The sequence below is a fragment of the Centroberyx affinis genome, unplaced genomic scaffold (genome assembly GCF_046629955.1).
Source record: "Centroberyx affinis isolate AG114_WGS23_722 - 3 ecotype Tasmania unplaced genomic scaffold, CSIRO-AGI_Caff_v1 ptg003906l_1, whole genome shotgun sequence".
NCBI lineage: Eukaryota > Metazoa > Chordata > Actinopteri > Beryciformes > Berycidae > Centroberyx > Centroberyx affinis.
The window spans coordinates 197,501-213,668 of NW_027281740.1; the positions used below are offsets into that span (position 1 = coordinate 197,501).

The 16,168-nt window shown below is 42.3% G+C and overlaps 1 protein-coding gene across 1 annotated transcript in view; it reads left to right on the plus strand.

Annotated features, from left to right (window-relative positions):
* Positions 1-16,168, plus strand: part of LOC139663063 (collagen alpha-1(XII) chain-like) — a gene marked incomplete at its 3' end in the record, with an annotated part of 107,850 nt that overhangs the window by 70,748 nt on the left and 20,934 nt on the right. The window contains exons 26-31 of the mRNA XM_071541596.1: positions 122-258; positions 4,594-4,723; positions 7,119-7,258; positions 9,728-9,860; positions 10,004-10,021; positions 11,522-11,661. Coding sequence (XP_071397697.1) covers positions 122-258; positions 4,594-4,723; positions 7,119-7,258; positions 9,728-9,860; positions 10,004-10,021; positions 11,522-11,661 — 698 coding nt within the window. The remainder of the gene's footprint in view (positions 1-121; positions 259-4,593; positions 4,724-7,118; positions 7,259-9,727; positions 9,861-10,003; positions 10,022-11,521; positions 11,662-16,168) is intronic.

Sequence of the window (16,168 nt, forward strand, 5' to 3'; positions counted from 1 at the left end):
GAAAATATTCACAGTGCGGCCAAGTATCAGAGCTGCGTCTTTGTCGCAACAGTAAACTTCAGATGCGATCTTTTTTTCCACATCATTAAAGTCTCCTCTTCCTTGCCCTGCTCTCCCTCAGTGCCCATGCCTCCCGCCGGCGTCCTGCGGGTCAGTGATGTCACCCACAGCACCATGAACCTCAACTGGGACGCCGCGCCCGGAAACGTCCTCAAGTACATCATCACCTACAAGCCGGACGAGGGAGACGTGAAAGAGGTAAGACCGCCCGGCATTTGGCATCCCAGCATGCCTTTCAGCTGACTGAGGGATGATTTAGAAACGCAAAGAAAGAAGGAGTTCATTAATAAATACACTCAGTGAGTCACAATCATCCTTGCATGGTTACACAAGTTGGCCAAAATGAATAATAATAATAATGATAATAATGATAATAATGATAATAATGATAATAATAGTACATTTTATTTATATAGTACTTCATATAGTCCAAAGACAACAGTAACGACCAAAAGAGAGAAAGTAAATTAACAACAATAAGATGGACAATAAAAGGCAAAAACTGCATTAAAAAAACGTGAAGAAGAAGAAGCATGGATCATAAACACACTTAAAAAAACAGGAGAAGTAGAATAGTGGCATGAAAGCAGGAGAGACTATAAAACGGCTTTGTTAAACAAGAGGGTTTTGATAATGGATTTAAAATATCATACAGAGTTACAAGTCTATAGCAAAGTCAACTGAATCCTTGTCCTGTTTTGCCTGGCAGACTTCCCTCTTATCACAGACTCAGCTGGTCTGCATTAAGACTGAGTCTCCTACTGTAGAGGAAAGTAAAAAAAAAAAAAGTTTTAAAGGGTTGGATGAGTTCAGGAGACGTAACTTCCTCATCCAACTGAAGGACGATTCATAAACAAACTAAACGCTGCTGATAGAGCTGAGATGAAGCTAACGTTTTGTTTTACTGGCTCCATTTTGTCATTACTAGAATTTATAACCTCCTCTCCTCCTTTCCTCTTCTTGTCTCCTCTCCTCTCTCCTCTCCTCCTATCCTCTCCTTGTCTCCTCTCCTCTCTCCTCTCCTCCTATCCTCTCCTTGTCTCCTCTCTCCTCTCCTTGTCTCCTCCTCTCCTCTCCTCTCCTCTCCCCTCCTGTCCTTGTCTCCTCTCCTCTCTCCTCTCCTGTCCTTGTCTCCTCTCCTCTCCTCTCCTCTCCTTGTCTCCTCTCCTCTCCTCTCCTCTCCTCTCCTCCTCTCTCCTCTCCTCTCCTCTCCTCTCCTTGTCTCTTCTCCTCTCCTCCTCTCTCCTCCTCTCCTCCTCTCTCCTCCTCTCCTCTCCTCTCCTCTCCTTGTCTCCTCTCCTCTCCTCTCCTCTCCTTGTCTCCTCCTCTCCTCTCCCCTCCTCCTCTCCTCTCCTTGTCTCCTCTCTCCTCCTCTCCTCTCCTCTCCTCTCCTTGTCTCCTCTCCTCTCCTCTCCTCTCCTTGTCTCCTCTCTCCTCCTCTCCTCTCCCCTCCTCCTCTCCTCTCCTCTCCTTGTCTCCTCTCTCCTCCTCTCCTCTCCCCTCCTCCTCTCCTCTCCTCTCCTTGTCTCCTCTCCTCTCCTCTCCTTTCCTCTCCTTGTCTCCTCTCCTCTCCTTGTCTCCTCTCCTCTCCCCTCTCCTCCTCTCCTTTCCTTTCCTCTCCTCTCCTCTCCTCTCCTCTCCTCTCCTCTCCTCTCCTCTCCTCTCCTCTCCTCTCCCCTCTCCTCTCCTCCTGTCCTCTCCTTGTCTCCTCTCCTTGTCTCCTCTCCTCTCCTCTCCTTTCCTCTCCTTGTCTCCTCTCCTCTCCCCTCTCCTCCTCTCCTCTCCTCTCCTCTCCTCTCCTCTCCTCCTAATTATAGTAGTGGGATATAGCCATCCTTCTGCTTTTAAGGACCTTCACTTTTCTATCATTATGGAAGATCTGCAGTCGGGCTTCCTTAGGAGATGTTTAACAAAGATTGCAGAGAGGTTTTTGTTTGTGTTGGAAAGTGATCAGTAAATCTTTAAGAGCATCCTCCTGTGTCCTCATCGCACAATTCAAAAGCGATCCTCCGTCTTAAAAAAAAAAAAAAAAAAAAAAAAAAAAAACCGACGTCTGATCTGTCTCTACCGTTTCCAGTCCCGGTCTGAATGAGGTTCAGGTTTACAGCAGCGAGGTTCAGCTGTGGCCTTTTCACTTGGCAGGAATCAGATGTTGCCTCTTTGCTGTATAAACCAACACGCCTGCAGGACTTGTTTGATTATTGTTCATATTGCATGCTGGGTCAGAGGGGGGGGGGGGGCTTTTAAACAACCACAGCCGACTTAAGAGCTCACCCAGAACTTTATAAGGTTAAAGTTTTTTTCGTCAGCAGCCTCTGTGATATCTTAGTTCTGGGAAAGTGACAAGTCGAGACCGAGTCGAGAGTTACAGCCCGGCCTCTAATAAGTGGAGCGGGAGCGCGGCCCCTCTCCTTGGCCCGGGGCCTTATGGGAAAAAAGCGGTCTGCTGGCAGGGAGGAGCTGGCTCCGGCCCCGGCAGCTCCAGCCCGGCTGCCTGGATCACAGGAGCACCACTCCGCCGTCCCCCGATAATTTCTCACTTGGATTGTCAGCGGAGGACAAACAGTCTGGGACGAATCGGCAGTGGACACCTGCGAGAAGTTTTCCACTAAACCTCTGATGGATGGAAGTCGACTCCTCTTCAGCACGACCTCTGACCTCCTCTGACCTCCTCCAGGGAAGAAGAAGAAGAAGAAGAAGAAGCCCATACTGTGGATTTATGCCTGCTGAGCTCAGGGCTTTTTTTTTTTTTTTTTTTTTTTTTCTCGTAGCTGCTTACTTTACTAAGCTTCCCCCTACTGAAATGGAAAACCGCAAAGACATCTCTCAGCTTTTTTTTTTTTTTTTTTTTACATCCTTCAGTTTTTCCTACCGTCTGACATTCTCTGGAACTACAAATAATTCTCAGCTCAATGGCAAATATTTTTATTTCAGAGAAAAACGTAAAGATGTTTCGTGCAGGATAGGTGGAGTAAAGTCAGATTTATTCATGAGGTGCTTTAGAGCAGTGGTTTTCAACGTGGGGTCCGGGGACCACCAGGGGTCCTTGAGGGGGTTCCAGGGGGTCCCCAGCAAAACAATTAGAGAATGTAGAAGAATGACTGTTCTGATCATAGTTTCTCTCTTATCTCTCTACCTACAATACAGATAGTCATGGGATTCTGGACATAATCATATCTGACAATAAAAATATTCTCAGATTTGGGTCCGAGACACAAAATCTCATCAAATGGGGGTCTGAGGCTCTGATGTGGACTAAATTAGGGGTCCTGGATATGAAAAAGGTTGAAGATCACTGATTTAGAGAGCAGCAAAGGGCATGAACAGATGAAATAATAAAAATGTTTCTCAGTAAGTTCTAGAAAACCCAGTCAGCTGCTCTCTATCAGCAGATTTGATCTTCTCCCCCGATGTGAAGCAGCAGGTCCTGATCTGCAGAGGAAGTCTTGGGATGTGACAGGAAATCCTTCCCAAAAACTCCCCATGTTTTCCCAAATCACATCATGATTTCATCGGAGGTGATTTTGGAGGTTTTTGCCAGCCGTTGGATTGCAGCTTCACCCGCAGGGAAATACAAATGTGAAACACATTATGAGCAACATGCAGACAGATATTACTGGTATAACACGTATTTATCAGATTATACAATCATCATGTCTATATAACCATCAAATATCTGATTTATCTCTAGTAGGGACAGACTGCAATATACTAATATAAATAAACGTGAATGTGTTCCTCTGTGAATATGAATAAATATGTTAATGTGATACTAATGATAATCATAAGGGTTTCATAATTTCAAATTGCTATACCATATTTCCTTTTTGAGAATAACGTTTATCACTCGATATTTAAAGGGGGGGGTATCCTAGGATGTGGCAATTCTTAGTATTTATGGTTCTTGGAGGTGTGAAGTAATCACACTAAAAAAAACTGAATCATGTTACTATGCCACTTCCCCAGAGTCACCAACTAAAAAAACAAGCCCCCTTGTGCAAGCCAGTCAGATTTAGAAATCAACCAACCAGTGCTAAGAGGAGGGTGGGCCTTCCAGAATGGCCAGCCAATCAGAGCAGTCGCTCATTAGCATAAGAAGCTGCTTATGTAAAACAACCTATTTTCTTGTAGGTGGGAAACAAACACTGGGAAGTGTTTAACTAAACGATTTTTACTGAAAAAAAACTTAACAGATGTATTTTATAGACACCAGGTAATTATATAAAATTGCTGAAAAAGCAAAAGATATCCCTCCTTTAAAATATTTATATCAATGACTCCATCCTTAAAATGTTCATAGATTGTAGGTGAAAGTCTTAAATTAGCTAAAAAACAAATATTTCCATAATGAGCTTTACTTTCATGTCAACAACTGTTTTGTACGTAATTTTGGAATGAAACCTTCTCATGTGTAACTTTTAAATTGTTGAAAATACAGATTATATTTCCACGAACCCGCAGTTACTTGTCCAACATGACCGAACTGAACTGTCGGTGATTCCTAATCCCCTTGTTTGAACTCACCGCCGGCAGGTTGAGGTGAGCGGTGACATCACCAGCCGCGGCCTGTCCAGCCTCATCTCCCAGACGGAGTACGATGTGGCCGTCATCCCGATCTACGACGCCGGACCCGGGACCCCGATGCTGGGACAAGCCATCACAGGTTCACATCCCTTCCTTTATCCAAGCAGACTCTTCTTCTTCTTCTTCTGCTGCACCTTCACACAACTCTTGTACATTCAACCGCAGTCTTCAACTTTATTTATTTATGGTTTATTTGATAGGGTTAGATACAATATACATAGACAAACTGAGAACAGCTATCTGATGCAAGTATCATAGTGTTTTATAGCAGATGCTAATTTGCAACACCCGTCCCTAGAAGGGCTTCTGTGAGAATAAGAGATTAAAACAGTGAAGTAAAAAGAAGGTAAACTGAGTACAACAAGATACCATAAAACACACATTTAGTAGTAACATAACTGCAGAAAACTAGACATGAGTACAAGTATGTTGCTGAATTAACCAGGATTTGGTAACTCTGTTAAAAGTGGTGAAATTTGCAGCAGATTTCAAGTGATCAGGTAGCAAGTTCAAGGACTTTGCTCCTTTCACAGAAAAAGCTGTCTGAGCAAAAGATGTTTTTGCAGAATGAAACTTTACAAATTGCCACTTGAAGCTGCTCTGGTGGATCTGCTGCAGCTCTGTAGTCTCTTGATATATTTACAGAAAGGCTGAGGAGCAAGTCCATTTAAACATTTAAACACAAGCTGTGTTTTTTTGGCCACTGAGCAGCTCTACTGGAGCAATAAGGAGTTTGGTGCCTTGCTCAAGGGCACCGCAGCACGTTTTGAGGGAGGTTAGACCGTTTCTCATCCACTTTCCCAGACAGATTTTCCCAGCTGGGTCTGTGGATTCGAAAGAGCGACCTTCCCAATCACAAGCCCGACTCTCTGATCTTCAGGTTACCGCTGCTCTACCAGATCATTAGTTTGAGGAACAGAACTATTCCAAAAACCCAATATTTGAACAGACTGTCAAGGGTTTAAATCCCTAAGGCTTTTCTGACTACTTCAGATCAGCTGACCGGCAGACTGTTTGACAGTCAAAGGCAAATTCAGACGTTAAGTTTTTGGCATTTTCATTTGTGGTGAGTATAGAGACTCTCCTTCACCTGAGAGGTTCAAGACCCTCAATATCAGCAAACATCCGTCCTGCTTAGGTGTCGGTGAACAAGACACTGAACCCTAACCAGCTGCAGGGCTGCTGATCTGTATCTGACCTCTGACCTCTGACCTCCCTGTGGAAAGAGAATTCCTCCTTTGGGGATCGAGAGAGCACCACAGAGACGAAACAATGTTTGAACTGCTCCAGTTGAGTTCGACTCAAGACCGAGACCAGGTCCAAAAGGGGGTCAAGACGGAGTCCAGACCGAGACCAGAGCAAATCGAGTCCTGTTCAAGACCAAAATAGTCAAAAATACATTAAGGTTAAGATTAAGGATGAACAGAGATGTAGATCTGTCTGCAGGAGCTCTGTAGTAAACCCTTCAACATCAAATGAATCAATGTATAGAGGTTTGAGGACCATCACATAGTAGGTTTCTTGAGTTCTGACAGTTTGCTAACAGACTCATCTGCTCAGTTCTGAAGCAAGTGTGTCAGACTTCACAGCCTTAATTCACAGCCCAGACTTGTGTTGTCACCATAGCAACTAACACTTAAAATGTCATAACTGCCATTTTATGCTGTACTAGTAGCTAAATTACCATGGTAGACAGTGGAAGGACCGTTCTACTCTATTCAAATTACAAACAGTAAACACTAGGATGATACATGATACACTATCTATCCCTTCAAGTTCTATGGTTTAAATCCTTTTGGCTTCAAATGACTAAACTACTCCAAAGCCATGTGTGAACAGGCTGTGACGGGTTCAGCTCCTCTCGGTCTACCTCATTACTTTTATTAGACTAAACTACATCAGAAAACAATGCTATCACACAGGTGCTTATTATTTCAGCCTCCCTTGCTACTTTAATTGACTAACCCACTCCAGTCCCTGCACAGTAAATGTGGTACGGAGTTGTTGTGATGGTGATGAGGTCTATATTAACTCTCCTCACTTCCCCTCCTGGACCGAAAAACAGCCTTCAGAGGGGGCTGGACTCTTTCTCTTTGCACATGCTATGGACCAATAAATCTGTGTGTGTGTGTGTGTGTGTGTGTGTGTGTGTTTTGGGTGTGTGTGTTTTGTGTGTGTGTGTGTGTCAGTGTGTGTGCGTGTATGTGATCATTTACGGCATTGGCCCTGTTCATCATTAATCCCAGGTGAACTGTGTGGAAAAGTTGTTTTCAACATTCACACACACACACACGCAAACACACACACACACACACACACACACATTACCAGTACATTGGCCTGCAAAAGGGCAGTGAAACGCACTTGCAGCTACAGTAAATACTCCTCACATGGTGTTGCCTCATCTCTCAAGACTTCCTCGTAATCACCCCCCCCCCCCCCCACCCCCCTCTTGTTTCCGCACATGTGAACAGATGTTGTTCCTGCCCCGAAGAACCTGCAGTTCTCGGAGGTGACCCAGTCCTCGTTCAGAGCCTCGTGGGAGCACGGCGCCCCGGACGTGGCCCTCTACCGCATCGGCTGGACCAAGAAGGGGGAACAGAACTTCCAACATGTAGGTAGACGGGTCCCGGAGCCGACCTCGCTTTATTAGACTTTATTTATCCGGGGGGGAACGTCGACTGAGAAGGCACGACAACTCACGTACACAGATTATTGAGAATGGATGCAAATATAGATATAGAGTTCAGTATGGCATCTAGGGGGCCGTTGGATATGAGTTACGATGAGTAGTATCAGGCCTTATAACTAGGTTCTTTCCATATACTTACACACATTCACTCCTTGGTTGACCAGCAGCCGAGGCAGGAATGTAGTCAAGACCTTAGTCGAGTTCAAGTCAATTCCAAGACCAGGTGAGGTCGAGTTCAAGTCCAGACTAGGTCCAAAAGGGGGTCGAGGCCATGTCAACACCGAGACCAGAGCAAATCAAGTCCTGTTCAAGACCAAAACAGGCAATAAATGATGTACATATCTCACTAAATGTAAAAATATTGATTAAGTAGTTTCTTAAAGATGAACAGAGATGTAGATCTATCTGCAGGAGATCTGGACTTAAACACTTCAACATCCAACTAATCGATGCATAGAGGCTTGAGGACCGTCACACACTATACACATCGTTTGTAGTGCTGGGGAGAAAATATATACAAAGGTGGACCAGGTAGTGAAAAACAGATCTTTGAAAATTTTATAGATAGGCGGAAAAAAGTCGAGTCAACATCCAATATTGGCACGAGACCAAGACAAGTCCGAGTCAAAACACGAGACAGAGACAAGTCACTACTCAAGTCCAAAACCGGACCCGCACTACAGGCCTGACTATAGGTTTAAATCCTTTTTGGCTTACCTGATTACTTCAAATTACCACTCAAAAACAATGCATGAACAGGCTGCGATGGGTTCAGATCCCCTTGGCCTACCGCAGTACTTTAATTGACTAAACTACTAGTTGCCAAGATCAAGTCTGAGTCAAAATACACAAGTCCAAGACATCAAAAACCATGGATTGGAACCGGCAACCTTCCCGTCATAAACCTGCTTTTTGGACATATAGGCTGCCTGCAAGGCGGGTTGATAAAGGGTTAAAAAAAAAAAAAATGAAACGAAGAAAGCATTGTTTACATGCAAAAATGGAACAGAGAGTCTTATTGTATGAATGCCGTTTGATTTTTTTTGTCTTTTTTGTTATGAGGCAAACGGAAGACCCTGAGGAAGATCTGTTGTCTCGTATATTTTCGTGCCTCGCAGTTTCACAGATCCCTTAAAGTCCTGCCATGCTTGGAAAAACCTATTGTTATTGTGTATGCCAGGGCTTAACTTAAAACATCCACTTCCATTCATGCAACAATAATGCTCCCTTTGTTTAATTCTTGTTATTCCCTGGCCCGCTTAGCATCTTTTTGTGCCCACTTTTTTTCATTCTCACCCCCCTCAACCGTCCAACTCTTACCACAAAAATCCATGAATGAAATCCATACCCAGTTGTTTGCTATAGATTTAGTTTATATCTGAAGGACATCAGACTGTGAATTGACCGCCAACTGACGATATCCAATGCAAGTGTTAGGTTTAATGAAACCCAATGTGAGCATTAATCTACAAGTTCAAGTCTGTGAAAGTGTATTTTTGTTCAGTTGCCAACTACCATTTAAAAAAAGTGCTATCATTTGTTTTAATTCTGTGCTAGCAATCATTTTGTTAGAGTAAGTTTCACTTTTTTCACATGGTGGCTATTTTATTTAGTAAAAAACAAGGTGTTTCAGCCTTCAAGGGCCTTCAGCATGTTCTTAAAGTTAATGCCTGTAATCCAGTGCAACAACATTGTCTTTTGTGTATTAAAGTAAGCATCTGCAGCACTTTCATTCAAATAAATGTCAGTTTTGCCCTTTATCGCTGATTGAAATAACACAATAGTGATTCAACACATCGGAAAAAATCCTCTGCCGCACAGGAAGTGATGTGTTTTACGTTTCCTGGTTTGTTTGGAATAAACAGAAAAAGAAGAAGAAGAAGAAGAAGAAGAACAGGGTAGTTAGCATGAGCAGCGATAGCCACCATGGCTGAACGGACAAAGAAAAGAGAAATTCAAACTGCAGCAACAGAAAATACAAGCTCCGCCCCCTCAAACTGTTTGATTGACAGGTGATCTGTGGGGAAGTGCAGTGCAGAAACACCACAGAATTGAGAGACAAACACAAAAACAAGGATATTTAGGTAAAAGTAAATCTTTAGGTTTAAGTAAAGCCTGTTTTGGAGCATAGTGTTGTTTGTTCATTGTTTTTTCTCCATTGAATCCCATTGGAAGCTCAGCATGGTGTTTGATCATTGGTTCCATTCCAACTGGGGCCACCCAGACTCAGAAGAGTGTTCAGCAGACTGGCATATGCTATTCATGTGTTATTGCCTCTCACATTGAGTCTCTCTTTGCTAGTAGCAGTAGCGGAGTAGACGGTGACCTACTTCTTCTTCTTCTTCTTCTTCTTCTTCTTCTCTCTCTCTCTCTTTCTCCCTCTGTCACCAGGCCATCCTGAATAGCGATGAAACCACCCATGTTCTGCAGAACTTGGACCCCGACACCCTGTATGACGTCACCGTTACAGCCATCTACCCAGACGAGTCGGAGAGCGAAGACCTGATGGGAAGCCAGCGCACATGTAAGCCTCCTCCCTCCCCTCTCCCCTCCCCCCTCCCCCCCCCCCCCTGCTCCCAAACCACAACTGTCATATTTTACACTCACAAGACCTCACAGATGTAACGCACATTGCAATAACGCTGTTTTCTCAACGTCTCTTTCTAGTGTTGAAGGATCCGGATGGTATGTCATTTGAGAAGGAGAGGGGCATTTTCATTGTAATGTTCATGTTCATGATTATGGTTGGAATGGTAACGTGGACGATAAGGACAGTGTTGACGGAAGCACACTTTTTTTTCCCCTTTCATAACTGCATGTATGTGCATTTCAGCGCCTCACCGTTGATGCGTTCACACCGCAGGCGACTTGAGGAATCAGTTTCCGCACGTCTATTTATTTTCTACAACCGAAGAAACGTCGGCCGCCTCGTTTCATCGATTTGTTGTTTCAGAAAAGTTGGCTGAAGCTGAACTTTTGGGAACTTTTGGCCCATCAGGCACTAAGATTGCTCTTTCTTCTGTGTTCCCAATGAGCACTAGATGTCATTAAAAGGTTTAGCTCTCATAAAGCCTCTATGTATAGCCCAGTTTTAGACCAAGCAGTTACATATTTAAACAATGCATAAACAGCTTTAAATATCAAAAATATGCACCAGAGAAGTACAAGATAACACTTTATTTTTGTCATTTACCCCAGAAGACGCAGTCTAAGATGTAGACGTTACTAAACTTTCACTTTTAAACCTTACGTAGCCTCATTTTAGCCATCTAAAACCATGGCGACATCATTGCCGCTACAGCTAGCAGTCAGCTAGCTCATATTAGCTATCTGACAGTAGGCGATGTGATTGATGGCGGTGTGAACGCAGATTCAGAGCTTCAAATGCAAAAAGTGTGAAAATTAACCAGTAACACATCGTCCTCCACTGACTCCTCCATTGTCAACCATTTTGTTTTAATTCCATTGTCGACCATTTTGTTTCAGTGTCATTGTCAACCATTTTGTCTTCATACCGTTTTTCTCGTGTCACGCGCCATTCACCTCATGTTGTAACGTCATTTCTCATGTCGTCACGTCATCCTTCATCAGTTTTCACCCCAGTCATCAAATAAATGTTGTCGCATGTCGCTGATTTATTGTTCAATCCTTCGCAGTCGGGTTGAGGTCGGTACACTTTTCATTCAACTGATTCAGCAACAGGATTTTATTCAAAACTCAAATACTGAAAAACCTTTGGCAAGTTGAAAAGTTTGGATTTACGAGAATTAGCAATATTTGGGAATTTTTATTATTTGACAGATTCATAGTAGTAGGAATATCGAAGGTAAAATAGACACTGTACTATACATTAAAACCCCCACATTAAAAGGTAATTAACTGAATTTCTAGTTGTATTTTAAATTAATTGAATGGAAAGTTACTTGACTCCAGCCCTGCTCTGAACTGCTTCAGACTCCATGTTGCTGCTCCTGTTGTGAGCCTCTCTGCTCTCATCCTACCATTGACCCATCCAGCCTCATGACCCAAGGGATCGTGGGAGCCGGTTTACGGCTGTTCCGTTGCCACCAACAGCATCACCATCACCACCATCATCATCCTCATCATCATCACCATCATCAAAAAAAACACTGAATGTATTGACTGTGTTTGTGTATCTAACTGGAAGTGTCTGTATGCTCCCAGCTCCCCATGAGCCTCCCCGCAACTTGAGGGTGTTCAATGAAACCATCAGCACCATGACAGTGAAGTGGGAGCACGCCCCTGGCCCGGTCCAGAACTACAAGATCATTTACCAACCCACGGCTGGAGGCGAGACTCTCACAGTACGTTTATTTGTTTTACTTATTTAAAGCTGCACTATGGCAAGAGTTTTAGATACAATTACAGCAGTCTCATCAGCATACGTCACAAAATAGGGCTGCAACAGAGAAGAGCGTCCCATCGCCCCTAATTGAGATGCCGTAGATTTGCCCTATTTGCCCAAATGAAATTCAAGTGGCAGGTATGGACACTGGTTGAAAACCTTCTTGGCGCACAGGAAGTGACGAATCAATTTTGTGTTCAGATGTCAACTTATTAGCTAGCTAACCATTGCATCTAGTAAGCTAACCATCACTGTCTTGTTATTAACACATCTGATCTGTACATTATTTGTAGTGGATAGTAGTCACATAACATTAACATTAACATTAAAAGTTACCTTGCTAAATTGTTAGCTAGTTAGCTAACAAACACCAAAACCAACTGTTTGCTTTGTTCAGGTTAACTGAGCTGACGCTTTTGAAGCTAGCTACAGTTCTTGGTGCTTTTGGACCAGGACCAGGGGCAATTGAGACCAGACAGTTTATTGTGTCTCAGTAACCTAAATTTATAACATTCATTACTTCACTTACACCACAGAAATCAGGTATCTTTTCTTTGCTGGTTGTAATATATTTAGCCATTATTAGCTGGCCAATTACCTAGCCAATTCTTCACTGGATCTCCATGATGGCACCAGTTGTGGTTGCTAGAGGATTGGTGATGTAAATATGTTATCAATGCTCCCACTCCTAATTTTAGATCATAACACTTGAATTGCCTTGTAAATGGACTGCATTTATATAGCGCTTTTATCCAAAGTGCTTTACAACATACCTACATTCACCCATTCACACACACATTCATACACCGATGGCGGCAAGCTATCACGCAGGGTGCTGGCGCAACCACCGGGAGCAATTTGGGGTTCAGTATCTTGCCCAAGGACACTTCAACATGTGGACTGGAGGAGCCGGGGATCGAACCACGACCTTCTGATTAGTGGACGACCCGCTCTACCTCCTGAGCCATAGCTCAGCTCAACCCAGCTGACCTACCTTGGTTTAGGAAAGGAAACCTATACGTTTTAAGTGTCACTTCAACATGTTCAGCCCTTTTGATTTAGCCCTAATGTGACATTTTTCAGTAGCTTTATTCAGTTGTAAATTTTAAGTAATTGTCCAACATGAGGTAGAATTCACATAAACACAGAACCAAGGCTTTCTCAATTTATCAAGAGACAAAACTTGGAGCTGCTCCATTGATAATGAACAGTGGACTGACTTTAGAGATTTATAGAATGTGTGTTTTCGTTTTTACACCCAAATTGGCTTCATTTCATAGATTGTTTTATATTGTGTTACCAGAAATCGAATCCCTCTCTCCCTTAACCATATGACGGTAAAATCACTCTGGGTTTTGTCTATTTGTCCAACATCAGAAGAACAATTTGACTTAAATTCCTTATTAGGGTGTATTTTCCTTATATCCATATTGTTCTTGCTCACTGAGCTTTTGTTCTGCATGGTCAGGGAGTGGTGATGCTGGCTGTGCTGCTGTTTGACTGGACTCCAGTGTGTTTTAGTCAGTTGATGACAAATCGAGGGATCTCTTAACACGATGGAAAGCTTTAAACCCTGCCAAAATAGTTTGCAGTGCATGTTCCCTGTGCACATATATAAACCAATCATTTATGAATTGTTGGGTGTGATTTGAAATCGTCTCCCTCCTGAGATACACCAAGATGTCCTCAACGAAGAATGGAATAAAACACATCAGGGAAAGCTAAGAGCACTGCAGGAAAGGCAAAAGGAGCATCTTCCTCATGCATTTTTATTTTAAAAAATTGGTGGATTGTGATTTGAAATCATTTTATGTAAGGGATCAACAAAGAATTCACTTAAACCAGGGAAGAGTTCTGTAAAAAATCCGATGTTTCCTGTACATTTTCATACAACAAAGCATCCATGTTGGATTGTGATTTGGAATCGTCTCCCTCTTCAGATACAACAAACAAATTCAACAGAAAATTCAATAAAACACTTACCAGGGAAAGCTAATAACATTGCAGGGAAGGCAAAAGGTGTATTCTCTTCATGCATATAGGCCCTTTTCACGTCGTCACGGTAACAGCTTCCATGTTGAGAAACTGGTGCAACACAACTTCCTGTGGCAACTTTCTGGCAGTCCAACAAAGACAAAATTGTAATTGTAGCCTAACCAACATAACTTACAGGCCACAAACTCTTTATACTGGCTTCTTTGTAACAAGTTGCTAGCACTAGATACATAATGTAACAACGTTATGCAAATGAGGCGATGACTGCCAAGAGATGACAGCAGAGGAGGAGAAACTGAAGGTAAAACTCATGTTCATAATCGAAGAGGAAACTTTAGGCGAAGAAGAATAACTTGAAGCCTTTCTCTTAGGGCTGGATGATAATTCAATATTATCGTTTATCGTCTTTCAGTGGGATTATATTGTGATGATTTGGTGATTTTGGGATATCGAGACACACAATTCTGATGAGAACAAGCAAATTTTATTTAGAAACTCAGACAAAATGAAGTATGGCAGGAATATTATGTGAAAATTTCAGTTTAATTTGACGTAACACCAAACATTACCATTCGGTTCAATATGATGAACATTAATTTGATTATTTAACGTGATTTCGCTTATGTGAGCCATATTGTCATATATATCGATATCGAAAAAAATCCTTATGATTATCGTGATATTGATTTCAACCATATCGCCCCAACCCTACTTTCTCTAGTTTGGGTCCAATCAAGAGTCGATGAAAACAGGTCAGCGAGTCTTTCTACTTCATGAGTGTTCATTTTGAGCAGGCTGTGGAGCGATTCAGTGAAGGCCAGGATGCTGTAATGCACCTGTTTTCTCAATGCGGAACCTGTTACCATGACGATGTGAAAAGGGCCGATTCCAAAGAAAAATCACCACTGAATTGGCGGATCGGTCCGTCTTGAGATACAAGAGAGGCGTCCACAGCAAAGAATGAAAAAACAATCGGGGGGAATAACGTTTATGTTTATGCTTCTCATACATTTTCACATGACAAAGCACCTATTTTGGATTGTGATTTGAAAGCGTCTTCCTCTTCAGGATACACAAAGACGTCCTGAACAAAGAATTCAGTAGAACACCGCCGGCGCTCTGTGAGAGAAATTTCCGGCGATCCTGTGTTCCTTCATTATATTTTGACATTTGGTTTATGACAGCGCCCCGCGGTGCGACCTTGTTACTTAGTGGATTCCTGCGCCTGGCTGCCAAGCCTGCATTCCTCTGCGATTACCCAATAGTGATTAGCACTGGAAATAACTTGGATCTACTTTAAGGAAACTGCGGGTTGTATGAAAAGAATTTCCCGCGAGTTACAAATTTTATTGTGTCTCTGAGATGTTATGACAGCGTTCCCCCAAACAATGTGTCAGGGTTGAGTCATGATGTCAGTAGTGCAAGTCTGTTTAATGCGTTTCTGATCCCCTCATGACATAAGACGTATATACCAACACACCGTGGACATCTGGGGTTGTATTGTCATCCGCAGGCTTGTTGTTTTTACACGATTCATATAATCCAGAAGGGATATTGAGCACCTGGTTCCTACTCAGGTCCAGAAAAGTATTTTAATGATGAATTTGAGATGTTCCAGGTTCTGAAACGTTTGGGGATTGCCTAAAAAGTATGGAAAAATACTGTTTTTTAAACGTCAGCTACACATTTAACTGTTTTATTTAATTTTATGCAGCTATTATGTAGTGTAGAGAGGAATAATGTTCAGCTATAGATTTATATGGCCTCGTTGGCACTCATATTGATCAGCTACTATCATCGTAAATTATATTGATCACCTTACAATTTAATCTAATCTAATCTTCCAATCAAGTCATGGAATTTAGGTTTGGAAAAAGTTGAAACAGAAAATGTAGAGAAACCCTGTGAGTATCCACGCATTGAAAGTAATATTAGCTTGAATTATGTAAGTGTAGTTGGCTTCATTAGTATATAGTATATAGATAGTGCTGTGATGAATACAGAATCAGAATCAGAATCAGAAATACTTAATTGATCCCCGAGGGGAAATTGGGTTACGTTGCAGTTGCTCACATTTTAGAAGAGAAATATATATAAGCATAGAGAAATTATAAGAAAATAGAAATAAGAAATATGTACAAATATGTGCATCATACTACAATATATACAACAGTGTAAATAATTAAATAATTATTGCACAGTTGAATTATTGCACAAAATTATTACCAGATAATGTTACAAATGTTCAGTGTTACAAAGTGGACAGCACAGTTGCCTAGTGGCTAGAGACTGTCCCGTAACCAAAAGGCCGCAAGTTTGATCCCCACAATATCTGTCAGAGTGCCAGTGAGCAAGACACTGAGTCTGTGGAAGTCTCTCTGGATGAAAGTGTCGGCCAAATACCTAAAATATAAATGCAAATGTAACGTGAAATCCCTCGTTATCTGTCTCTCAGCTTCCACACATGCTGT